The 27855-nt window shown below is 43.4% G+C and overlaps 1 protein-coding gene across 3 annotated transcripts in view; it reads right to left on the bottom strand.

Annotated features, from left to right (window-relative positions):
• Window positions 1-27855, bottom strand: part of CRADD (CARD and death domain containing adaptor protein) — an 83129-nt gene that overhangs the window by 45894 nt on the left and 9380 nt on the right. The window contains exon 3 of one of the 3 annotated variants that reach the window (XM_075497024.1): window positions 17822-18077. The exons of the other annotated variants lie outside the window; for them this stretch is intronic. Coding sequence (XP_075353139.1) covers window positions 17893-18077 — 185 coding nt within the window. The 3' untranslated portion in view covers window positions 17822-17892. Of the gene's footprint in view, window positions 1-17821; window positions 18078-27855 lie in introns of those variants that run through there. 3 annotated transcript variants of the gene reach the window in all.

The raw sequence follows: 27855 nt of genomic DNA, 5'->3' as shown, positions 1-27855 counted from the left end.
TCACATTTCTCACATTACTGCGACCAGCGAGTCGATCACGCAGGATGACTTTGGCTCCGTCGGCTTATTCCCACTGTGCTGGCTCTAGCGACTGACCGGGCTGTGCTTTTACAAGTAAAATCGTGCAACGAGCTGGAACCCAACCATGGCAGAAGTCAACGTATCAACCATATCAGGTCTATATCAACCTGAAAGATCAAAGCTCTGGCTTGTAAATGAATTATGTGTAAATGAAAGGAAATACAATTATAACCACACTTCACATGGTCAGTCACAAACCCTCATATTAATAACGCCTAGTCTTCAAGTTCAAAGGTCAAACTCAGTCATACTGTTAATATTTAAGTAAAAATAAAATGTACATTTTAACTTCATCTTTAATATCTTTTCACAGAATATACTCTACATTTTAAGGCATCTCTCTGAAAAGGCTAGTTTTATTCAACTTCAGTACCTCCCAGCAACAGGATAAAAACCAAGGATCTCAGTGTGAGCAGAAAACCCCACTGCATGTCTGAAGTTTTTGTGAAAACAAGGATTACCACATTTGCATAAAAGTTGACTTATTTTAATCCGTATTTTGTAATGGGAGGCCTTCCATAATTTTCTTGCTGATTATTATTATTCTCACAACCTATAGGGCAAGAGGAAACCCATTCTACCTCCTGTGAATTAAACACCTACAAACTTTCATCTTCATTTAAAAAAACCCCAGCAGCTATGAATTAATAAGCACTACTTAATATGACGCAGGACAAATTCTATCTGTCTGGTATGCAGAGAGCACAGTTTTATTATCTTCCTTCTGACTGTCAAGAAATCCAGCGAAAAGACGAAGCAGCAGAGTAGATGGAGCAGCTCTTTCGATAGCTCTGGAAGATTGCCCGTGTTAAGCAACTTCCACATCACGGCACATATTATTTTGCATTACTGCTGAACGACTACACAAATGGTGCAGATTAATCCTACGCAGAAAAGAAATAATCAATGCTGAAAGTTGCGCCAGCCAGAAGTAGTAACACTGCTGGGGACTATTTCATACAGGGGAGACAGACAGACAGACAGACATTGCCCTTCCACCAGTGAAGCTGGTTTACCGTGCATCGCACACCAACAAAAGGAAATGCTTCAAGTGTTTGTGCGAGGCTTTATGTAAATAACACCAAACTGACACCCTCACACAGTCGGGTGCCATTATTCTTTATCAGAAGCATTTGTCACACTAAAACAGTCTCACTACGTGACTTTGCAGAACCAATCCTAAAAGCAAAAAAGGCTCACTTTGGTCTCCTGGGCCTAGGAAGAGCCCTGGTGAATCACAGAATCACGGAATCGTATAGGCTGGAAAAGACCTTTAAGATCATCGAGTCCAACCGTAAACCTCACACTACCAAGACCACCACTACACCATGTCCCTAAGCACCTCATCCAAACGTCTTTTAAATACTTCCAGGGATGGCGACTCAACCACTTCCCTGGGCAGCCTGTTCCAATGCTTGATAACCCTTTCAGTGAAGTAAAATTTCCTAATATCCAGGAGGAGAGGAAGTCCAAAGAGAAAGGGTCTTCCTGCGTGCATCAATTTGTAAAACTGGAATTTGCCTTTGTGCTTGAAGGTAGATGTTTTCATTACATGGTCATCACAGGCTACATCCTTAGTGAGAGTATACTGCTCTCTCTCCTTCAAGCCTTCCTCTCCATCCTTTATTGGATGTGGGGGGAAACATAGTGCCAAAGGATGAGGAACAGGCTGAGGTACTTAATGCCTTCTTTGCCTCAGTCTTTAATAGTAAGACCAGTTGTTCTCTGGGTACCCAGCCCCTGAGCTGGAAGACAGGGATGGGGAGCAGAATGAAGCCCCCATAATCCAAGGGGAAATGGTTAGCAACCTGCTACAGCACTTAGACACACACAAGTCTGTGGGGCCGGATGGGATCCACCCTCAGTGGATCCCACCCCAGGGTACTGAGGGAGCTGGTGGAAGTGCTCACCAAGCCACTTTCCATCCTTTATCAGCAGTCCTGGCTAACTGGGGAGGTCCCAGTTGGCTGGAGGTTAGCAAATGTGACACTGATCTACAAGAAGGGCCGGAAGGAGGATCTGGGGAACTACAGGCCTGTCAGTCTGACCTCGGTGCTGGGGAAGGTTATGGAGCAGATCATCTTGAGTTCCATCACATGGCACGTACAGGACAACCAGGTGATCAGGCCCAGTCAGCATGGGTTCATGAAAGGCAGGTCCTGCTTGACCAACCTGATCTCCTTCTACGACAAGGTGACCTGCTTAGTGGATGAGGGAAAGGCCGTGGATGTTATCTACCTACACTTTAGCAAAGCCTTTGACACGGTTTCCCACAGCATTCTCCTGGAGAAACTGGCTGCTCATGGCTTGGACAGGCATACGCTTTGCTGGGTAAAGAACTGGCTGGATGGCCGGGCTAAAAGAGTGGTGGTGAATGGAGTTTACTCCAGCTGGCGGCCGGTCACAAGCGGTGTTCCCCAGGGCTCAGTACTGGGGCCAGTTCTGTTTAATAACTTTATCAATGATCTGGATGAGGGGATCGAGTGCACCCTCAGTAAGTTTGCAGACAACACCAAGTTGTGTGGGAGTGTTGATCTGCTTGAGGGTAGGAAGGCTCTGCAGAGGGACCTGGACAGGCTGGATCCATGGGCTGGGGCCCATTGTATAAGGTTTCTGTAAAGGCCAAGTGCCAGGTCCTGCACTTGGGCCACAAGAACCCCATGCAACACTACAGGCTTGGGGAAGAGTGGCTGGAAAGCTGCCCAGCAGAGAAGGACCTAGGGGTGTTGGTCGACAGCTGGCTGAATACGAGCCAGCAGTGTGCCCAGGTGGCCAAGAAGGCCAATGGCATCCTGGCTTGTATCAGGAATAGCATGGCCAGCAGGACTAGGGAAGTGATCGTGCCCCTGTACTCACCACTGGTGAGGCCGCACCTCGAACACTGTGTTCAGTTTTGGGCCCCCCACTACAAGAGAGACATTGAGGTGCTGGAGCGTGTCCAGAGAAGGGCAATGAAGCTGGTGAAGGGTCTAGAGCAGAAGTCCTATGAGGAGCGGCTGAGGGAGCTGGGACTGTTTAGCCTGGAGGAAAGGAGGCTGAGGGGAGACCTTATCGCTCTCTACAACTACCTGCAAGGAGGTTGTAGCCAGGTGGGTGTCGGTCTCTTCTCCTAAGTAACAAGCAATAGGACAAGAGGAAATGGCCTCAAGTTGCGCCAGGAGAGGTTTAGATTGGATATTAGGAAAAATTTCTCCACCGAAAGGGTTGTCGAGCGCTGGAACAGGCTGCCCAGGATGCGGTTTGAGTCACCATCCCTGGAGGTATTTAAAAGATGTGTAGATGTGGTGCTTAGGGACATGGTTTAGTGGTGGATTTCGCAGTGCTAGGTTAACGGTTGGACTTGATGATCTTAAAGGTCTTTTCCAACCTAGATGATTCTATGATTCTACTCTATAAGCCAGCCATGTCTGGGGAACAGAAATGCATGAAATGCAACTCAATGGGAAAGTAGGTCAGAAGTTAAATCTGTCACAATCTCCAGGTGCAGATTTCAGCAAGCACATTCTCAAATTAAGGGAGAGAAAAATCCATGAAGGGCTATACAACACCGAAATACAAACTGCAGCTCATGAAGCCTCCAAGCCCCAGCCTGCAGGAAGAGCATGGCAGGTATCTACTGCTATGGGCAGGTCCTGTTCTTGCAGCTTTCCCTCAGCAACTGGGCTACTGATCTCAATATGAAACAAGTGCTGAGACAGATGGACCTTAGTCTGGCTTCATATGGCCATCCTTAGATTATTTTTATGTTCATGTTTTCTCAAAGTCTGTTCATACAAAAAATACACGCACAATATGCTGTTTCAAAGAGTTAACACATGGACTAGAAGCAATTGGTGATATTTTGTACGACACTGCCAACCCTGAGCGGCTTACACACCAGGATGACAAAACAAAAGAAAAATCTGGAAATGGCAGGGACAGGAGAGGAAGTTTATTTTGCAAATTTTTGACAGAGTAGCCAATTTGTTTTTCAAAGTTTGTTTCCATAATCAGTAGGGGCAACATTTTGACATTATCAAGAATTCTTTGCAGGATTCAACTACCTTCGCAAAAGGAAAATGAAACGAGATGCTCTAAAATTGCTACAAATCTGAGCAGCACAGTATTCAGCATGTCAATACCCTCTAAAATCAGAACTTCCTTGTTCTTTTTTCTCTCCCAGCGCTCTTCAATATTAGCTCATCTAATGCACATTGCAAGCATAAACTCAACCTGCTGATGAAATGGATGCAGAGCTCTCCTTCCTATATGAAACCCAGGAAAGAAGGTTTAGGAAGTAAGTCAGGACGGTGCTTTATCTACTGCAGCACGAGATTTGTCTCCCTCTGCTTATATGGGAGTAACAGGTATCCCTGAAGAAAATTCCCGAGATACTTCCTTGATCTTGGGAAATCTGTAGAGTGCAACGACATCCCACTCTGGTGTTGATCCCATGAACTACCGATTTCACAGCCATAAGCCTAAACAATGAGCATGACTCTAGGGGAGCTGTACCTGCCCTGGCTTGGCAGCAGGATTCTCGATGGCACACCTACAACTGTTTGCTAAATTTTCTTTCCTAAGCTGTATGGCACCAGGGGTGGGGCTGGGACCAAGAACGTATGATATAGGGCAATGCTCTTCGACCAAATTCACGCTCCTGCCGTGTGAGTCTGAGATCCTTTTGGCCTACCCAGGGACTGGGAGAGGATACAGCTCAGCCTTCGATATTCTCCCTGCCTTTACATAGTAATGAAAAAATCAATGACCAGAGGAAAAGTATCAGTCTATCAGGATGTTCTGTACGACAACAAGAACAAAGCTCCTGAAAATCTCCTCCCATGCCAGGCAAACTACAGCCAAAGGCAGAAGAACCTGCTGGTTAGACAGCATGCTGTTAATTTTTGCTTTACCCTTCCTCTTGCGGGTAAAACAGTCTCAACTCCGGGAATTTTACTTAATTCACCTTATTGCCAATTAACACAAAGTTTTAATTACTGATTCAGATGTTGAGGGAGGAAAAAAAAAAATACATGAACCTCTCCCCCTTCCTAGCCTCAGTTTCCCTCGTGCCATGCTCGGTCTGCGAGAGGACAGGCAGCACAGGCAGCTGGGGTCAGGCAGCTGTTCCTTCCCGCTCTGCCTCCCTTATTCCTTCTCCTCCACACATCTTGTTCCCCCCTGCCCCTCCGAGGACCAGGAGTGGGTCTCCAGCCATGTCCCCAGTGATGGTCCCCTTCCAGAGGTCCCCTTCCAGAGGTCTCCTCCCGCTCGCTGGCGGCGGCCGCTCTTCCCCCGGCACGTGCGGGCCAGGCGGCGGGGGCTGCTCAGGGCCCGGCAGCGGGCAGCCCACTGACACCCCCTTGGGGCACCCCACGGCCCCCTCTGCCCAAGCCCCGCAATTTACACCCCAAACCCTTAGTGCCGACAAAACCCCAGAAGCCAGGGCTGTTGTAATTTCAGAAATCACACTGTGAACCCTTTTTATGAACCAGCAAAACGAGGAAAAGAAACAGCGAGAGGCCGAAACATGCATTGCCCAGGCATCTCCTAAAGCTGCAGCAGCAGGGCTGCTAACAAGCACGCAGCTGACATCAGCCAGGCTGGGTTTTTGCGAGCAACTCGTTCTATTTTTTTTCCAGACAAAGTCAGTTTTAGCCGCAAAATCCAGTTGTCCAGGTGGGTGTCTCTGGTTTGGGGGGAGGGAGGGAGTGTTTCAAGCACGGAAAAACGCCCTGGCAGGGTTTGGGAAAGGGCAGGCGTTGCATCTGCCGGGGTTGCAGCTGGCACGGCCACATCGGCAGGAGTGTGAATTTTGTGCCAGTAAAACTTTCAGGGTAATGCTCCAAAAGTAATAGCTGTAAATATTTATCTTTTATGCTTAAAAAACCTGACTGCACAGAACTGCTAGATGCTGGTGCATGCACTGGAGGGACAGGAGAAGGGGAGGAGAGTCAAGGCCCTGAAGGTTGCCTGCTAAGCTCCTTCTAAGGTAAATTTTCTGTAGCCTGTTAGCAAGAAATCATTCGCTTTAGAGAGAAGCATGCATTGGCGTGTTTTGTTTTCTCAGAGAAGTGTGGAATTTGAAGCCAGGTCCTTTGGCTTATCTGTTGTAAACCATGACTGCTTCTCAGCGCCACACCACTCAGTATTTCCTAGAGAAGGGATTCTGAGAAAAAAGAAAGAGCCCCAGTTCCCTAGAAGCATTAAATTAACACAAGGGATCTGTAAACGAAACAGCAGAGGTTTGAAAGCCTTACCCTTTACTGTTTCCTGCTTTCTTGGAAAAATCTCAGTATTAAAACAGATTGGATTACATTACAGGACTAGTTGCTGCTGAAGAATTTTATTTTGGGTTATAAAACACAATGTTTGCTGTTTTTCTAATTCAATTTGCTTTTACCTTCGTTATGTCACACTGTTACTAAGGTTCCTGTGAGAAAATGCAGGTTGTTATTGCCTGCAAACTACCCCAATTATTATCTGCTCTCACTTTGCAAATCGTGGGTAGAAACTGTGTAGTAAGTATAATGCTGACCTAAAGAAGTATGGCATAATTTCAAATCAATTTACAGCTTTTGCTTTGGGCATATACAAAAATTACATTAAGAACTTGTTCGCCCCCCCCCCCCCCAAAAAAAAAACCCTTAAAAGGTTAACACATCTCTAAATTAAAACAAACACCGACCATAACCTACCAGCTATCTCTGAATTATAAAATGTAAACAAGTAATCTTGCAAACTTTCTTTTCAAAGGCTTGTGTCTTTGTAGTGAAGTCTTCAGCTAGAATAACAACACCAGCAGCCTCGCGTGGGCTCAATAATTTCACCACGAAGGGCTGACTGTAACTCCAGCCCTACTCCTGCAGTCCTGACACAAGGAAGACTCGCATTTAATCCAGTGGGAATTTTTGCCAGGTGATAGCCACAGGATCAAGCTTCCTGGGTAGGATAAAAATCTAAAGCAAATTTTTATATTCACGTTTAAATGTTTTAAGTAGGTGAAGTGAAAATTCTTGGCACTCCCAAATGACATCAAAGATTGAGGGAGGAAAAAAACAGAAGATTCTTGGTAGCAATATATTTAGCACCTTTCTTGGAATGTAATTGTTACTGGAAACTTTGGGGGTGTATCCATATGCATTAACCACTCTTGTACAGCAAAGTCTGGTCTCTGAACTCATAAAAGTATTACACAATATTCTAACTACCTCAAGAGGCCTGATAATAATCATAAAATCATAGCGTCCCACAATAATCCTAAAGATAAAGTGAATAATTAATTTGTAGCTGGAAAAAATATGCTACTGAATATGTTGCTGCAATTACAATTTCTCTGCATACTGCAGTGATGCTTCTCACACAGCAAGTAAGAACAGAGTTAAAAATATAAAAGTGGCAGGCCCAGGCAAGTAATTGACTCTGCCAAATTTATAGATGCATGTAAAAATTTGATTTAACAATGTTTTTTTCCAAGTATTCATGGGCTACGTGAAAAATGGGGGGTCGGGGGGAAGTTGCAGTGAAAACAAGCGATGCAGGTCTGGATCAGATTGTTTTTCCTGTTGTCTTTTAGTAATATTCATCTGCTTGGTTTAATCTTCCTATTGCCACCTGTATGCTAAAACAGTGAAGCTTTAATGAAGAACATTTAATGATACTATAATGCTTGTAATCAGTATTCCTTCTTGAAATGGCACAGCACAGCACTATCAGATTTGAAAAAGAGGGAATTGTGTGAGTGAAAATCTATAGCCACTGCCCAGTCTGTGTGCTTGTTCTTGAGTGTTTGTAAGCAGTTTTGTTTAAAGGTAAGAGAACAACAGGACAGTCCATCAAAATCCCCTATACATTCCTCTTGGCAAATATTTTACCACCACCACCTTTTTATTTAGACAAGACATACATCAATCCAAAACCAGACTGTAGAGCCATTTTTAAGCTAGACATGAAGAAAACATAAATGACATGAACTAATGAAAATGACACGAGAGCCCTACAGATTTTAAAATTATTTATTCTTGTCCCCTTTTACATACTAATGTAGTTTCTAATACCATGAGCAGAAAATATAGACATCAAAATATACAGTTATTACAATATTTAACAAATACCTAGAGTGTAAAGTATTCTGCATTTCAAACTGAAATATTGAGATTTTTTTCAAAAAGTTAAATACAAAAATTATGGCTCAGACCTGCCTACAATTTGCAGGTGACTTAAAATGACCTGAAAAATAAATTAAGATACTATTCACCCAAATGAATGCCTAGTTGAGTATTCAGATCAAATAGCAACAAGGACAGTAGCTCATATCATCTTTAGGATGTAATTTTTAAAACTCAGCCACAGAATTATAGCAATTTTGACAGCACAGGGAATATAATTATGGTTCATACAGAAGCCTTTCTGCCTACCAACTTCAGATGTATCTATTAAGTTATAATAAGGTAAAAAGGTACTTGCTGAAGGAAAAAATTATTTTCAGTTTTGTTGTTCCATACACAATATTCCTGTTCAGTTCTCAATACTTTCAGAATGTTTTTCTTTTACCTCATCTCCTTCGGAGTACATTTACCACTGACCATCAGATTTTTCTAAGTGCTGCCACTGTCTGCCTCGGGACATGAGGGGTGCTCCTTATTTTAACAATTACTTCCCAACTACAGAAAAAAAGCACGTAAAACATTAGTGGACTAAAAAATATTCTAGGCTGTCACAACCAATAAATATCCATGTCTGAATGTTTTTAAAGGAAGTTAATGTTAAAGCTAGGTACTCTATTTGAGCCACAAACATACCCAATACAGTGCAATTCAAGTAGAAAGGAAACAGTCCGAATTCTTCCCTCTCTTCTACAACGCAATCCCTATCAACTTCCGGGAAACTTCAGATTTCAGGAAAATCAGACCAGTGTTACATGAGCACATTGAATTTTATGGAACTAAAACATTTAAACTCCTTGTAAGGTTCTACACTAATTTCTTCTTTTTATATATATATATATATGTGGGTGAGTGTGTATACACATGTATTTTAGCCATCTGCATACATCTGACTTCTTCAAAAATCTTAAATATTGATCACACATTGTGTGATAACCATGAAGTGCTAAGCTACCCACAGCCAACAACAATAACAAAACTATTCTCAGAAAAGATTTTTCTTAGGCTCTTGTAATATTTGCAGAAACAGTTCCATAATATTAATATTTATAACTAAAAATTATTCCACTAGCAGATTTGTGTGAAAAATACAGACATACTTAATATTCGGTACAAGTCTTCAGAATAAATATAATTAATAAATATGGTACAGTATCAGTTATTTTATATAAACATTCAATTTTTGAGACTATGATACAGTTTTTTTTTTAAGAGGCTGGGCTAGCAAATTGGTTTTAAGAACTTACCGAATATACAGAATATATTTATCATTAAAATTTTATGCTTGGAGGAATATACTCCTGATTTAAATGTGGAGGATATGACAAAATATTTGCTTTGAGGAGAGGGAGGGCCAGAATTAGAAAAGCAAACTCATTCTGTCTGAAATATTTAAACAATTTAGTGAACTTCCTACTCTAAATCCTACTCACGATATTCAATCTGAAAACAAGTCAATATAGCTTGATAATAAAACCAGAGGCAGTGCTGTAACTGGTAGCCTTGGGTGCAAAGGAATAAGTTGCTTAAATGCAGAACGTGGGACAGGTTCTCAGTTGATGGTCCACTGGTTTAGCTGCTTGCAGTGGGACTATGACAATTTAAACCAGCTGAAGGGCTACCCCACCATTTTGTTGTTCAAACAATTCAATATGATCCCTGCTGCAAAGAGAGAAGGAGGGCAAGATTTCTAATAAAATGAATACCACCACCTGATTTTGTGTTTTCTTTATTTTTAAAATAGGCAGAGCTCTAAAAGTCAATAATAATATCACATTGTAGATGTGGGACTGAAGTCAATAAGACACAGTAAATTCAGTTATGGGAAACAGCTTTGAATGGTTTTAATTATATTTTCCTAGAAAGGCTTATAGAATGCTATTGATATTTGACCTGGATAGTTCTGTTTTCTATTACAAAGTACATAATATCAATACAGCACCATATATGTCTGCATTCAGCAGTCCTTAACCCTTTGCAGGCCTCAAATGAAAGGAGAGGCAGGTGGATAGATTTATTTTTTTTTAATCTGAGAAAAGCAGATGCCATCAAACCTGTCACCTGTCATAAAGCATTAAACCTCAGTCGAAGTAAAGAAGTAATGAAGTCTGAAACACCATCACATTCTAGCATGATGAAGAAAGAGAGCAGACTATTCATTCTGTGTACGGTATTTGTATGTTAACTGCATTAGACATCTTTTATTTTACAGTTGCCTCATTCCTTCTCTCTCTTAAAGCCGGCTCATGCACCTGGCCTCCCCTGGAAGCCTCTGCTGTCTGTCACTTTCCAATGCGCACATTCCAGCTGATTGAATCCTTTATTAAATTTAGATACCCCCATACTGGAAAAAAAAAAAAAAAGCCAAAAAAAAGGAGGGGGGGGGGGAAGCCATACAGTATGAACAAAGGAATACAGTTTCTCAGAACTATAAATTTCAAATCCATCTGGCCTGGGAGGGGGACAATAAAAATATACAGAAAGTGATTAAGAAGTACTGCACGATACCCACTGCAGCGAGTTACCGCAGGTCCTGTGGGTCCATCCACCCCGTGCATTCATACCACAGCTGAGCAGCTCCAGGAGATGCATAAATGAATATCATTGCCTCCAGTGAACATAAGGGAAAGCAGACCAGCAGTCACTTGCCCAAGGCCACGCTTTAAATCAGCGCTAGGACTGGGAATAAAATTCCCAAATCATTCTGCTTTCCTGGTTCAGGCGCCATTCACTAGATTGCAGCACAAAAAACCAAACAAGCACACAGACAAAATTAACAGTTTGGTGTAAAGGGAAAATTATTTCATGACAGGAGCATTGTGACAAGGCTAACAGCAGCCGAACAACATGCATTCGGGCTCAATCAGAGCACCTACCTGAAATGGGAGTGCTGATAAGCCTCAAAGAAAAGTGGGCAATTTTAGGAGGCCTGGGCATTATCAGCACACCAGTTCAGGAAAAAAGCAGGATTTTTACACGCTGCGGCCAACAGTAACCACCCCACTACTTACAGTCTATATACTGTATATATACTTGTAGAGATATATATACATCCACGTAGACACAGAAGACAGCTCTCCGTGCTGATTCAGTTCAGGTTAGAAGTGAAAAGGAGCTGCACAGCACTTGACGTGACGACAGAAGCGAGCAGAGACAGCAAGGTTCCGATGCACGCCCCAGTCAGACATCGGTAGGATACAGAAAATCAGAGCTACAAGTTTGACAGCAAATATAGGTTAGAAATACACGGGAGCGACTGGCGGAATAGGCCAGGGGAGTTGTTTCAACACCCTGGCACGCTGCTCAGAATGATCTTTAAAATCCATTAAAAAGAGAATATATAGCGAGAGGGGAAAAGGCAGCAAATGTAAAAGATTAAAGAAAACAACCTCCTGCCCAGTTAACGCTCTGCTGGGCTGTGTCCTGCACCGACACAGCATCAAACTGAAACCAAGGGGGCACCAACACACGCAGCAATTTTTCTTCCTGTTTTCTTTTTTGTTTTAAATACCAAAACAAGCTTTCTTGTGCTCCACAACTTAAATGCAACCATTAACCCTAAGAAGGCAGGGAAGGAAGTTTTCAGGGGAGAAGTTGTGTTCGTAACTCAATAACGTGGGGACTCTTTCCTGTTTCTCAAGAAGCTCTAAAACTAATCAGCCCGATATTATTTGGATGGATGGCACATCTGGGAGTGGTTTGAGGAAGCCATCTACTGAAAATGTAAGCAAAAGGCTCTTAGAATAGTTTTTTTGATGCTCGCGGAGGAAGTATTTGGAGAGACCATATACAGTGATTATCAGGGCAGGGAGTAAATTCAGCAATCTTAAAGGGGGAAGGGAGCCCACTGCCCTCAAACTACGACAGGATCAGTCTTTGGAAGTGCAAGACATATGGCATTCGGGCAAGTGCACCAGGTCAGGCCACAACGTACAACAAAACGCAGATGAGACCACACGGGGGGTTCAGAGACGACTCGACAACAGCATGTCAGGAGACGGTTTGTGACCTGCGAGACGAGCCGTAAAAAGGCACAGTTAAGCCTGGGTGAGTGAGCGAGCCAAGAATTACGAATGCATGAGAGCTACCAAAGTGTCCTTTAAAGAATAAAAATCCGGCTCACTACCACAAATAAACGGAGATCCGCGTGTCAAGGAAGGCGCGAATTGAACAGGCCATCTGAGCAGCCAGGCTGTGGTCTGACGCGGGAGGTAGCGGGCTGGTCTCCAGGACATGGTGTCCACATCCCACCCTCACCTTCGCTACTGGCCCAGCACCGACAGCTCCTTCTCCACAGGAGAAACAGCTCTCTGCTGTTTTGCCTAAATGCCCAGCTCCTGCCATCATTTTGCCAAACCCGCCACCCTTGGTTTTTGTGAAGAAAAAAACCCTACATTCTTCATGATGAAAGGAGGGGGGAAGACTTGGAAATGCTAACCCTCACGAGTTAGAAATGAAAGCCACGCGTTGTCCCCTTCGCCGTGCCTGCGGCTGAGGGTGGCACGCTCCAGCTCCCCCCCGAGACACCCCGGGCAGAGGGGCAAGCGGTCTCATGCACGGCCTCGGGAGACAGCACATTTCTGCGATCTTGGTTTGGCATCCAGACAAAGTTTAGTCATGGTCCAGATCGAGACCAGAGTCCCCTGTTTAAATCTCTCTTCTGCAGGCACAGCTGTCATGTAAACAATCCTCTAAAACCCATTTTCTTTGGTAACATTTTTTAGGAGGAGAACAATAAGATGGCATGTGTGACTGCAGCCCGTCTCAGCCACCCATGGGAGCGGAGCAGACAGTCACATTAGTTTTTTACATCATTTTTTGCTATTGAGTTAAAAGGGGAAATTCCTTTTCCAAGCAATTTTTATGGTAGTCAGAGTGTCCTGAACAAAGACTAAGATCCACATAGAGTAAATTACAGAATAGTTTGTAATAGTTAATTACAATAGCTAATTGTAATAGTTAATTACAAACTATTCTATTACAAATAGTTAATAGTAAATTACAGAAGTTCAAGTGCTGTAAATCACTCGTATCAGAAATTCTGAAAAAATAGCATAAAGCAGCAATGATGCTTGCTGATAGAGCAAACTGAACCCTTTAAAAGAGCAACTGTTCCTGAAAAGTCAATTACGCAGTGCCATTTTTAAAAGTAGTCAAGTCGAGGCAGAACATGACAATTAACACACCAGACGTTACCAGCAGCAAACCTTATCTCAGTCCCAGGGGAGCGGGGCAAGACAAAAGCATTAGGTTACGTGTAATATCACACCGTCAAATCAAAACAGGTTGAGTAAAGGAAAATTGAGGTTTGCGCAGCTACTGAAACCATGAGCTCAGTCAAATGACAACATATACTTTAGACCAGTCTCCTCTTCTCTTCCAAATGCAATACAAGGTGCTGATCACAATCTGCTGAAACCCTAAAAAACCTGTGCTGTAGTTAACAAAGATGTCTCTCATGGTAAGTTATGAATACCTGGCACTTCCAGGCCTCACCCCTGGTGTTAAACTCCCCTCCAGCAGTGAGAGGTGCCTTGCAAGAAAAGTTCAAATCTTTGGAAAGTGCATCCTCTGAAACATCAAGCTATGGGGCCCCTGGGCCCTAAGGATCTTCAGTATTATACCAGTCAGCTGTATCTTCTTTTATGAGTTTTAAACATGAACTACTGTAAAAGCTTCAGGGCCTAAGAGTAAAGCACCTACGCAAGATCAAGGCTTTCAAGTTGTTTTTTTTTTAGTTTATTTATGTGCTTCTTAATAAAAAAAAGATATCATTGCTAGCCTTTAAGAAGCCTGGGAGCTTTGTGCCTCTTAACAAGAGTGCTCTCGCTAGTCCCGGTGCCTGGCGGGAAAATGAGATGTTTCTACCCCGAGATGTTACCTAACACTAATTCGGTTTGAAGTTCAGATTTCCCCTGCGTATTCCTAAGGGCAGATCACAGAGTACACCTGAAATATACTCCTTGAGATGTAGATAATAAAAGTCAGCAGGTGATGCAGTGACTTCTACTCCATAGGTGAGGTTCTTTACAGCAATTTAAATAAATTATTAGCAAATTAAATTATTTTTCATGTCACTGTCTAAAGGTCCTGCTACCTATTTTTCTTTACAAATTACAATCCAACTGTTCAACCACAGTAAGCACAAAAACCAAAAAAAATATCATGGAAAGACAAAGGAGCGACAAAAAGACAGCCTTGCCTAGTTCCCAGAAGTTTGTTGGTTTACCAAAAACTTTGATAAAAAAATACATTCTACCTGTGGTTCATGTTTCTCATGGTCCACAAGAAAACAAGAACTACTAAGAAACATGATGAGAAAATACAGAATGGACAGGACTTCATACATCAAGAGACCCTTTTCCTTAATCTTTCCTGATATTAAAAGAGTTTGTGTTCAGAACAAAAACAAAAAACAAACCAAAACTTGAATCTTCAACTTGTAACAGAAAGAGTTACGACTGGCTTTATCTCCAAACAGAAGTGATCCTTTAAAGTTCCATTTCAAGACTTCGTAATAAAACTAGACCAATTACTAGGCTTTGAAGATTAATTGAAACTCTACAAAACAGCTGTAGACAAAAGGCAAATTTCAGCTTTTCCTCTGGCTTTAGTCACAAAGACAACTACCCTGGCATTAAGTTCTGGTGTATTTTACAGTATAAACGCAACACACACACTTTCTGTACTGGGGCAAAGCTCCAGCTGCTACGTACTGCTTGTCCAAAGTGCAAGACGCTTTTCTGAGAAGACTCAGCTCAGGTGGGTGCTGCCTAGAGCGTAACACACCCAACTTGTACGGAGGGAAAAAAGTAAGTGATATAAAACAATTCTAAAGACAAGCCGTTTAGCTCTCTTCTGTACTAAATATAATTCAATCGTGCAGATTTCCCCATGAGAAAACACCAAGAACAGCAACAGATTCAGCTGTTTTTCCTCCCAAGGCCAAAGATGCACCAGCCAGCCTGGGTACACCACAAGGTAAGAGAATCGTGGTCTGCCAGAAGCACCAGTTCTCTTGAACGACCTCTTTTTGGCTACTTAAACACATTCATTTCCCATAGGAAACAAACTACTTAGGTATGTATGTATATTCTGAATTCAAGCTACCAAACCAGGGTGACCCACTCAAAGCTGAGAACAGGTCTCAACACTTTCTCATAACCTGTAGGCAAAAACAAGCGTAGAATTGGTTGTAGTTCTGTCAGATAGCTACATCTTCTTTGGCATTCCTAAAGCACCAACCACCTTTGTGTGCAGATGCCAATACTTATTTTATAAACCTGGAATGGTGGGGGAAGATTATCTAATAGCACATTTCCTGTATCTTGATCCTAAATCATACCTTGTTTTGAGTGATTGCCTTCTGCCTCTATGTCTGAGGTAATTCATTTTGGTGTTCCAGACATGGCATATGTACTTTCTTCAGGTATGTGTTGTATTATCACTTTGCATGAAAATAATGACGACTGCGGTGTTAAAAGACAGAACTTTGATTAGCTACCTCCAGTCAAATAAAAAAATCAAACTGAGTACTAAAACCTATGCCTAAAAAGGTAGTCACTGAAAACCCTGGGATTAAATGTTTACTCTCAGCTTATCCTCTCCTAGACCACTGTCCTGACTGCCTTTCCTATCTGGGACAGGCATCAGAGGGCTAGATGTGGGGAAACCAAGAAAATGACTGCATATGAAGATCAAGGGAAAAAGAGAGAGGCTTGAGGGTCACAAGGTTCAAAAAAGGTAAGAACAGGGGGCCAAAGGGGAGCCTCAAACAAGGCATCCCTGACACCATTTCCCAAAGGCAGATGAGAAACCAGCAGATGCCACCTGGCACCTCCCTGTCTGGAGACAGGACAGCAAAAGGGAGTGGAAAGAGGTCCTACCCCACTGTTGGGATTCTCCTCGTCAAGCTTCCTTCTCATGGTGCTGTGGGTGTCCAGCTTGACAGAGCCTGGCAAAGGTTAATGGTGAGTTCCTTCACACGGCGGGTATATTGAGCAAGACAGACCCGGCATGGCTGTCCTTTCATCATCTCTCATCCCATTATGGAAATGCTGAACAAAACCTCAGGCAACTCTCCTTTTACAGCTAAGGCTTCATGGGTGAGGAAGTTTTCTGAGCAACTGCAAGACTACTATAGGAGAAGGAATATTACTAATAACATAATGGATCCCATAGGTGGAAAAAAAAACCCATCCAAGCCTATATGCCCCTACAGCTCAAAGGCAAGGCAAAGAACACGGGTAAGTTTGTAGTGTAGGCGATGCAAGGGTAGGATAGGATAGGACTGGATTATGATTAAGTCTTGAGAAAGCCCCTTTTTCAAAACCAAGGTGAGGAAATCTATAAAACATAGTATGAGGAGTAAGCCCATCAGCTGTGGTCAGGAATCAGTGGGTGTCTGCTACACAGCTGCAATGATTTAAGGACAAAGCAGTAATCACAACTGTGCCTTAGAATTTATATCAGATATATTACAACCTGGAAAAGGTAAAAGACCATGATGGCAAGCATGAATGTTACCACTGCAAAAGAAAGATGAACAGCTTTTGTAGAAGGAGGATACTTCAGGGTCATTTTGGTGTTGACAATTTTTAACACAAGGAAGAAATTACATCTAAAAACCCAAACGCGATAACCAATTTCAGTGTCATGCAGAAAACAAGCACGTAGATAACTCACAGGAGTTCCCTACGGTGAGGCAAAGCAGTCAATTCTTCATACTTTATATAATCTATGTGCTAATGACATTTTTTTTAACCTTGTGATACCATTGGACTCAGAAGCTCATAAGAAAGGACATGAAACACCTTACCCACTCCAAACATCCAATAACATACCCACTCCAAACATCCTGACAAAGGCAGAACATGCAATCCTAGAGAAAGTCCACGTAATAACTTTGCTTTTAGATTTTTAAAGAAGATGCAATACAATGATGTTCAGTTTGTTCACAGAAATGCTATTAAACCTCTTCTCTGGTATGTATGACCAATATGCGCCTCGGAATTAAATCAACTATGTGTCATAATGTTAACTGACCTGTGAAAGGGTTATGCATATGGAAATAGTAAACTGAGAAGGAAAAAGCTATCCAAAATGGGGAAAAGGCTCAAAAGTTGTAGCTCAGACATGACTGGAACCAGATAACGAGAAAGGGAGCCATTTAGAATTGGGCGTACATGGAAGGGGTATAGGATCACAAGTGGCTTTCCAGAGGACTTTATACCCTGCTCCTGTATTAGCTTACTCAATAAACCAAAGGACTTCATCTATTCAGAGAGTAACTCTTCATTAATAATATGACAATATAAATGCTTTTCTTGATGCACAAGATTAAATTAGCAGTCTGAGTAACTAAATGGTGGTAGCTCTATGGAAGGAAAAAGGGCTACGGCAAGGACTTGTACAGTCAATAGGAACTAAGCAGTAAAAAAAGCAAAAAGTTCTATGCCACATAAAAAATTCTATGCCACATTCATGGCATAGAATAGGAGAAAAGGACTTTGTTTATCAATGCAAACCCTAGAGGTGTACAAATGTTAGCTGGTGCCAAATCAGAAGGCTAATTAACGCCTGGCAGTACAGAATCTCTGACCACCTCCCTCTCCCCACCAGGAACAGGCATGCTTTGGGACTGCGTGCCCGCTCTGATGCTCCAGGATTAACAGTTATGAGATCCCCAATTCCAGGACTTCTGGTATTCTCCAGCCTCGTGTGGCAAGAGTTCGTAATCACCCCACAGGCAGCAATGCAAGACAGTGATGAAGCCTGAAGAGCTCCAGGCTTGTCTGGATATGTATATCTCAGACAATGTTGCTGACACGACGACAGTTTCCCAGAATGAACCTACAAGGTAAGGATAGCACATACAAAAAATAGTGTCTGTCTGTACATAAACTGGAGGGTTTGCAATTTTAACTGGACAGCATATTATTTAGTACAAGAAGCACTAGTAATGCTGTGTCCTGCACAAGTAATTCATAACCCTTCCTCGATTCACACCAGGAGGAATCAGTTGGCATAAAAGCAGTATCAAGACGTGGACATCCTGTATATTTCCTTAACTTGGACCTCTGAAGCTTTAAGGACAAAAGTTACCCAATATTTGATAGTACTCAATGAAAGAATGCTGAAGTTGAAAAACCAAGCTGAAGAAGTGTACAATGGTGAAATTCATCTTGGGGGACACTATCAGGAGGGCTAGACACTAACAATTATACACAATCTGATGTTTAAGACCAACGTGAAAGGCTTATGCACAAAAGCAAAAAGCTAGTTCTGCCTTCCCTAGCATTTACGGATGATTACAGAAGACTTGCAGAGAATTCCACAGGATTACTGTTGCTATCGTTATGAAGATTGATTTTCTTTAAAAAGTCCCAAAGTGATTTCAAGCACTTACCAAAGAGGTTTTGAATGGGAAGAAGTAGTACATTTGTGTAGGCAGAACAAGAGGAGGAAAACCCCGCACACTGCTTTCTTAATCAGAATATAATCCTTGTCAACAAAAATACTCAGTGATACAGGAGGAATTTTACCAAGTGCGTAGGCTACTGAGCAGTGGAAGTGAAAGCTGTTAAATTTATGGTTGGACTCAATGATCTTAAAGGTCTTTTCCAACCTAAATGATTCTATGATTCTAGATGCTAAATTCATGGCTGTAAATAACAGTTCCCCTCTTATTTGGCTTCATAAAACAGACGGGGAGAAATCTTCTAAACCAGAGCCTGGTATGCCAAGAATTTTGTAAGAGGGTGCACATACCAAAGGCAAAATGAACACTGCAGTGGACATATAATCACACTAGGAATGCCTCTGATCAGCATTAGCCAGGAAAACACCATGTCATGCAGCAGGCTAGAGCAAGAAACTCAAGGGTTTACACTCCAGTTCTTCCTGGTGTTAGTCTGAACAGAAAGGCACCACACTACTGAGATTCACTTTTTCTCTGAATGACTTGATGTTTATTCTTTACACTACTGTAGTTGACAAATTGAAAAACAAAAGAAAAATGCTAACAGAACCCAAATGAGACACATACAACTCTGTAATATCCCTCCGGACTCCCTGTGCATCCTTCAGTGGAAACACAGTTGTTTTCACTCCTACAGACTGTTTATACATTATGGCCCAATCATGTGGATAATTAAAGTAAATTTAGACACAAGTAATCCGAGTGAGGCCAGTGAGCATGCTAACATGCATACAGTCACACAAACAAATGTTTGCAGGTTGAGTTTGACCAAAAAAATGTATTAGCTCGGGCCTCTTAACTAGCTATTCCAATTAAACAAACTTTAGCAACACACGTGTTTTCACTAATCGGGATATTGAAACCACGTAAGATGACCATCACCTGCTGAAGACTGAGGAGCTCCTTTCAGGCCTTTGTCTTGTGCAAGATACCAGATCAACGCAGTGCCACGCCAGCAGCTGGCCAACTTAATTTTATCTAAACAGAAGCATGGTAACAGCCTTCTAATAAAAGGGTAGACATTTGGGCTAAGCATGTGTTACACATTTCTTTCTTACCTGTATTCTACCCGTTGATCATACCAGAAGATAAAAAATCCCTAACATAGGTAACAACTTTACATAGACAAGTGAAGTGTATGTATTTACAGTTTGCATAGAAGAAGGAAGGTCATGCACTTAGCTGAACAATTTAAAGATACAATAACATTGCTATATATGAGAACTAGGATGAATGAAATATATAAACAAATAGTGATAAATGAAAATGAGACTCTCAGTAATTCTCCTGAATTCAGGTCAATTCTCCTGGATTCAGATGCAAGGAGAGACACAGGTTTATCATCAGTCCCCTTCCCCCAGGACAGGTCTGAATTATTTTGCTAAAATCCGTGCACAATTTCTGGGGAAAGTTAGGGGCATTAAGAAGGGGATTCACAAAGGCCAGAGTGCCAAATGAGAAGCTGCCTCAATTAGCCCAGGTGAAACAAGGAGGAGAGGAACGCAAGCCCTATCTTATCTCTTTCTGGGACTTAGATATGTTTCTTTCAAATACTGGGAAGGACTTTATTCTAGTCAAAATTCAAGATATGAGCTCTCTCTTGGAGCAATGCCTCCACCGATGCCTCCACAGCTGAGGGGGCACCGCTCATATAAACCGTAGATGCACTTACTTGGGAAGCGTCTAAGACGTCAAGTCACAAGGTGGTATCCTACCTGTTACACTGTGGGCTCATATCAATATTAAACTATTCCACGCAAAGAGCTGCACCTCGCTGCCAGCTGCTGGCAGGGACGCAGCCCCATCTGACAGGTGTGCGCCGCGAACGCCCACAGGATTCGGCCCCGCGGGCGAGATCGCTGGATTCTCCGACGCTGGATTCTCCGATGCTGGCTGCGAGCGAGGCACCGTGCTGCTCGGCACTGTCGAGAGGCGGGCAGCCGGGGACCTGCCCAGAGCAGGCTTTGAAGCGCCCGGGGAGCTGCGATGGCAAAAGCTGCGGTGCCCGGGGACCTGGCTGCGGGCGCCGCCAGCAGCTGGGAGGGGAAAGATTTAAGGCTTCCCGTTTTGGATCCGGGCGCCTGCAAGAGGAATGCCCCAAGAATCCTGAGTTAATTTCTACTGCAAACAGCTGGCTGGCATTTCTAGCTATAACCTGACCTTGCTTTTAAAAGGAGTGTTTTGCAGGTGAACTCCTCAGATCCACCATGAGCACATGAACCCGGGCGATGATGAGGGCGTTTTGCAATCCTAACTGCAGCAATCGCTGTTCAAGGATATGAAGATGAAACTAATCTCATGTGGGATGTGGCAGAACTGGATCACAGAGAAATACATGACTTTTTAATTAAACAGAAGAGGAGCAAGAATAAAGAACATGTCGCTTTGAAAAGCTGAGCAAACACAGCCATCGCCTACAGTAAATAAAAACATATTTAAAGAAATACTTTCTTCACATAGAAATGCTAGAAAGTACTGGTTTTCCTTTTCGTTCCAGCTTTCCTTTCTCGGTGGTTATTTTGCTGAGGATTCATATGCCCCTGCTTAAAGGCAGGCGCAGCTGCCCGTGGCGGAAGCCTACCTCCCACCAGAGCCAGCCAGAGACCCCCAGGGCTGGCAAGGGGCTTAGTCAACCCTTTACCTGTGTAAAGTCCTTTCACTCAGCCGTAGCACGTTTTATTAGAAAGATCCAAAGACTGAAACAGGCTGTTCGTTAAAGAGCTCAACATATTATTAACTACAAATGAAAGGTAAGGCTTTCAAAAGCATCAGCACAGGACTAAAATTGCCTTCTTTAAAGCCAAGGGGAGCTTACCCTTGACCTTGGCGGGAGGAGGGTTGGGTGAGCTTGGGTTAACTATGAGTCCTTTTGAAAATCCCAGGCAAGGTGGTGAAACACTAAGATTAAGAAGGCTGCCAGAAGAAGTGGTGCACTAATGGCAATTTATTCCCCTTGACCCGATGCATTAATGCTTATTTCCTGCACACACAAACTATATACTATAAATCAAATCGGCTCCTTCTCTAAATGTAGATTGGAAGAAACACCAAAGCTTCACTTCAGTTCGCAGCAGAGGTGTTTGTCAAAACACATGTACAACTCCTTGCTGATACATCAATATGTGAGGGAACACAAATCTATTCACAGACAAAGCAAGAGCAGGAAGAAAACTTAAAAAGAAAATCTGACAGTATACTGGAACAATGGTCCAATGGCTAAAAGAAGCAACAAGATTGGTTTTCTGTTTACACAGGCAATTGCCAAATAGATAAAAATTTGCTTTAAAAGTCTTGTATACAAAGCCATAAATCTTCTAACAAGATAAACTGCAGCTGCATCACTCTGAGGTAACAACGAGTGATACTTGGGTGCTCTAGCTCTCATTCATATCAGCATATATATGACCGTAAACAAATCTGGAAGGAAAGCTCAGTTGTGTATGGCAATGCAGGGAGGGCTTCAAGATATAATAACCATGCATAATTACCTGTATCCTAGAGGAACTTCCTGACGTTTGCCATACAAGTGACATTTCCCAGTGAGAAGTAAGTCACATCACTGCTGATATTCTCAATCAACAGGCCAAAGGAGTGCAGAGTCTGAACTAGTAACAGCTTTTCAGCTGCAGAAATGATTTTTTTTTGAAGGTTGAGACATGCTGCCACGTCAGTGTAGGGAAGACAGCATAGCACCCATTTCTTCACCAGAGAGAATTATTTCAGTCATCAGTGGCAAGACCTTTGTCCTGCTCTGGTCAACAGGAGTCTGGCCTCTGACTTCACTGGAGTCCGACTTTCACTGGGAGACACTATTAACATTTTTACTGACTTTGCATGGCTATGCAGCCTCCACAAGACATGCAAGCTAAGGTGGCTGTGTTTGCTGCTTGGTTGGTTTTTTTTAAAACCAGCATTCATAAACTTAATTTATGAAAGACAATAGATTTTCCCCATGCAATGGGAATACAAAAATTAAACAAACATTTTCAGATGGAGCTCCAAGGCAATTCTGGAGGTGCTAAAAGAAGAGCTGGCCAGCTGTCAGGGAAAATATTAATGAAGAACAATTTCATGAAAAGCAGTCTACAAAGTCTTAAGTAGGAAGTTCTCTCAGGTACTCTGGAGCATATATTAGCGTGTATCTATGGGCCACACGGGCCATTAATTAGTATCAACAGAAGGCCTATGCTGATGACATAATGCAAAAATAACAACTGCATCTTGCTTTTTCATGTTTGCAAGTGGCTTTATCAAGCTGCAGGATCAGGTCCTTACAAGAAAGTTTCCAGTCTGTTCTAGAAAACAACTGTTATTGTCTGTACAAAGCTTTTTCAATGGTTCCCTCACCACATCCTGAGACAAGACCAACAGTGGGAAGCTGGCAACAATTAACAAAAGATCTCAAGGATCATAGAGGACTGCAACTATGCATGTTTTTGGAAATATAAGACACGGGCATGATTTTATCATACTGTGATGGCAAGTTGAGGAGGAAAATGGACAGAGAATTAAGATATTTTGTCTAATGGAAAACTACAGATAACAAACTCTGTAAGCCATTTAGAACGGACGTACCCCAAGATGAGAAACAGTACTATAAACTCTGGGAAACAGAGATACTTCAATAATCACAGAAAAAAAAAAGCATTTATTTGCATGCAGCAACGTCCCTGATATGATGCACATCTACATCTACATGTACGTATGGACACAGAATTTTGGGAAGAAAGGATTCCAAGACTGCAGGTGTTTATGGACAAAACCACCTCATCCACTGGCCAGAAAAGGCTGTGTCTATATTAGCAAACAGCACAGAGCAATAGGAGAAGACCTATAGACCGACACAGATCACACTGAGGATCTGGCATTCAGACTATACACAGCTGGAAGGTTTCACTTCTAACTGGCTCTAGTCTGGTCCTACAGACTCTGTGAACACCCAGAGCACATTTTCCTGTTTAGATTCACCTGAAAGAAATCTAATTCAAACACTCCAATTCACTTAAAAAGCACATTCCTAATCTGAACTAGAAGTCATGCATACATATCCAAAGTGTCCTATGTCAGCACCAGTTATATTTGGATTAAAATCCCACATACTGAGTACACAGAGCGTGATGACAAGCTTACAGAATCACAGAAAAATTTAGGTTGGGAGGGACCTTTGGAGGTCACTTAGTCCAACCTCCTGCTCAAAGCAAGGCCAGCTTCAAAGTCTGATCAGGTTGCTCAGGGTCCTCTACTGTTGAGTGTTGACTGTCTCCAAGGATGGAGATCCCACAGCCTCTTTGGGCAACCCTACTCGGGCCACAACCTCTGGTGGCCAGTGCTTAACCTGTCTTGTGAAGTTTTTTTCCTTATATCCAATCAGAATTTCCCTTGCTACAACTTGTGGCTGCCAGTTCTTTTCCTTTTGCTGCACACCTGTAGGAAGACTCTGACTCCACCTTTTCTGAATCTGCTTGGCCTTCTCTTCTCTGAGAACAAACTCAGTTCTCTCAGCCTTTCCCTGTACTTCATGTCAAACTAACCACCTTAGTGGTGCTCCACAGGACTCTCTAGTTTGTCAATCCCTCCCTTGTACTGGTGGCCTAAAGTTAGACACAGTATTTTAAATACGGCCTCCTAGTACCAAGTACAGAGGAATAATCACCTCCCTCAGCCTGCTGGCTTTGCTCTTGCTGATGCAGTCCTGTGTGTGGTTAGTTTTCATCATCATACTTGCTGTCTATCAAGACATCCAGTTTCTTTTCTGCAGAGTTGCAACTGGCCAGTCAGTGCCCATCTTGTGTTATTTTGCGGGAATTTTGTATCCAGGGTGCAGGACTTCACACTTACTTCTGCTGAACGTCATGAGGTTCTTGCTGGCCCATTCACCCAGCTTGCTGGGATCCCTCTGAGAGGCAGTCCCGCTCTCCTGTGTCAAATGATCCCCAAAGCCTGGAGTCATCCTGCCTTCCTGCTTTAGGAACAGTTCAGAAGATCCCAGAACACAAACTGACAAGTGTGCAAACGAAGTTAATTCACCCACAAACTTCCTGAAGATACAGTCCCTCCCATGTCGCAGGTCACTGACAAAGAGGTTAAACAGAATTGGTCCCACCGTCAGCCCTGAGGAACACAACTCATAACTAGCCTCCAGTTAGATGGATATTGAACCACCGACCACCAGCCTTTGAGCCTGGTGGTCCGGCCTTTTTTCCACCTACTCTGCAGTCCACCCATTCAGTCCATACCTTCCCAGCTAGCCACAAGAATGCTGTAAGACTGTGCTGAAAGCCTTGCTGAAGTTAATTAAACGAAATCTACTGCTGTCATCCACAGAGGCAGTCATTTTATCACAGAAGGCAAGACTCAAGTTGGTCAAGCTTGATTTACCTGTGGTAAACCTAAGCTGGCTGTTCCCAGTCACTTCATTGTACTTCGTGCATTTGGCTTACCACAGCCTACCAAACATGACAGAAAACAGCCTCTCAAAGACATAGGCTGGCTCCCTCAGCACTGTCAGACACGTCCCATCCAGCTCCATGGATTTGTGTATGTGCACTCCACTCAGGTAGTTCCTAACTCAATTCTCTTCTACTATAAACAGCATCTCCCTCATCCAAATTCCACTACTAGGCACACTAGGGCCAACTGACAGCAGACTTTGCATATGAAGACCCAGCCTTTCCCGTGCCCTTCATCAGTGGTTGCCTTAGTCTTCCTTCCACTGCCAATGTACCTGTAGAAGTCCATCTTCTTGTCCTTCACATCCTTGAATGGTTTCAAACTCAGATGAGCTTTGCCCTTCATAACTCTACCCCTAAAAGCCCACAGAATGCTTTTATATTGCTCCTGGGTAGCCTATCCTCACTTCTACCTCCAGACAATTCCTTTTTGAATTTGAGCTGGGAGTTCCCCTTTCAGCCAAACTGGCCTCCTGCCATAGAATCATAGAATCAGTAAGGTTGGAAAAGACCTCTAAGATCTAGTCCAACCATCAACCCAACATCTCCATGCCTACTAAACCATGTCCTGAAGTGCCACATCTACAGGTTTTTTGAACTCCTCCAGGGATGGTGACTCCACCACCTCTCTGGCCAGCCTGTTCCAATGCTTGACCACCCCTTCAGTAAAGAAATTTTTCCTAACATCCAATCTAAACCTCTCCTGGCGCAACTTTTGGCCATTTCCTCTTGTCCTATCACTTGTTACCTGGGAGAAGAGACTGACACCCACCTCACTACAACCTCCTTTCAGGTAGTTGTAGAGAGCCGAAAGGTCTCCCCTCCCTCCGCTTCTCCAGACTAAACAATCCCAGTTCCCTCAGCCGCTCCTCATAAGACTTGTTCTCCAGACCCTTCACCAGCTTCGTTGCCCTCCTCTGGACATGCTCCAGCACCTCAACGTCCTTCTTGTACTGAGGGGCCCAAAACTGAACACAGTATTCAAGGTGCAGCCTCACCAGTGCCATGCCTGCTGCTTTTCCTGTATGTAGGAATGGACCATTTTTGTGCTCTGAAGAGGCTTTCCTTGATGATCAGTCAGGTCTCCTGAGTGCTCTTATCCTTCAGAACTGTCTCCTACAGCATCCCATCAACCAGTTTCATGAACAAGCTAAAGTCCAGGACCTTTACTCTGCTACTTGCTTTCCTCTCTTCTCTCAGTATCTTAAACTTGAGCACTGCATGGTAACTGCAGCAAAGACTGACATTAACAAACACATCCCTAAACAGTTGTTCCTTGTTTGTCAGTAGCAAGGCCAGCGGACCACCTCCCTTAGTCTACTCATCTAGGACATTCATCAAGATACTGTCCCTTCTGCATTCCAGAAGTCTCCTGGATCGCCGTACTGTGTCACATTCCCAGTAAACACCAGGGTTGTTAAAGTTTCCCAGAGACCCAGGGCCTGCAATAGAAGCACTCTTTTAAGAAGTGCTTCTTAGGATCTTAAGAAGTGCTTCATAGGATCATAGGGAAATTCGGGTTGGAAGAGACCTCAGGAGGTCTCCTGTCCAACCTCCTGTTCAAAGCAGGGTCAGCTCTGCGATCAGACCATGTTGTTCAGTATTCTATCCAGCCAGGTCTTGAAAACCTCCAAGGATGAAGACTACTCAACCTCTCTGGGTCCCCATTCCACTTGACTCCCCTTATGATGAAAAGCTCTCCGTATAGCCAGTCAGAACCTCCCATTTCAATTAACACCCTTCATCTCTCATCTTCCCACCATGCATTGCTGTGTAGAGCCTATCCCAGTCTTCTCTTGATATCCTCTTTGTGGGTATTTGAAAGCTGCTATCTTCCCTTCTCCAGGCTCTACCTCCTTTTGATCGGGAAGCCCTATAACACATGCCACCACAGTCTGTCTTACTGACCTCCCTTCTGATCCTAACCCATGAGCTCTTGACCAGCCTGTTGCCCAGGCAGTAGCAAAGCTCTGGGAGTTCAAGACACACCTTTGAAGAGACTGCAATGGCATCCTTGTCTAAGAACCTGAGGCCATGCGCTATGGCACTGCAGTTGTGTGCACTACCCCACCGTGTCTCTGCAAATCACAGTGCTGCAACTGTGCAGACTTCCACTTCCTCCCAGCACGCCTGCTGGTAAAGACACTTTTGCCCCACACTGTTGAGTTGATCCCATCTGTCCCTAGCAGTCCCCATTTCTTGAAAAGGGTCCTGTGGTCATAGAGTCCAAAGCGCTGCCATGACACTAGGTGCACAGACGGGTGTGAATATGCAGGGTGCATCCACCCCTGCCCAGGTCTTTCCCCTTGAATGGCAGGATGGAGAACACTGCTTGGGCTCCATCCCTTCACATGGGATCACTGAGCTCTGCAGTCAGCCTTAATCTGCTGAATTATTACTAGTGCCCACACGAGAGAGTAGCAAAGGCTGATCATTGGCCAGGCCTTGGCAACCTGTGATGTCCTGGATCCAGTCCCCGGGGAAGCAGCAAACTTTGGAATTCATCAGGTCTGGTCAGTAGATGGACGTCTCCATTCCCTACACCAGGGAGTCTCCAATCCCAACTACCCATTGCTTCCTCTTAGCAGCACTGGTTATAAGCAGTTGATGAGGCACAGCTGGCCCAAACACCTCACCTGCCAGAACTCACTCCTCCTCTCCTGTTTCCAAGGACTATACGTTTTATGAAATCTATATTATT

This window comes from Mycteria americana, chromosome 1 (genome assembly GCF_035582795.1).
Source record: "Mycteria americana isolate JAX WOST 10 ecotype Jacksonville Zoo and Gardens chromosome 1, USCA_MyAme_1.0, whole genome shotgun sequence".
Classification (NCBI taxonomy): Eukaryota; Metazoa; Chordata; class Aves; order Ciconiiformes; family Ciconiidae; genus Mycteria; species Mycteria americana.
The sequence above is the reverse complement of the archived record's forward strand: the minus strand, read 5'-3'. Positions and strand labels throughout refer to the sequence as shown.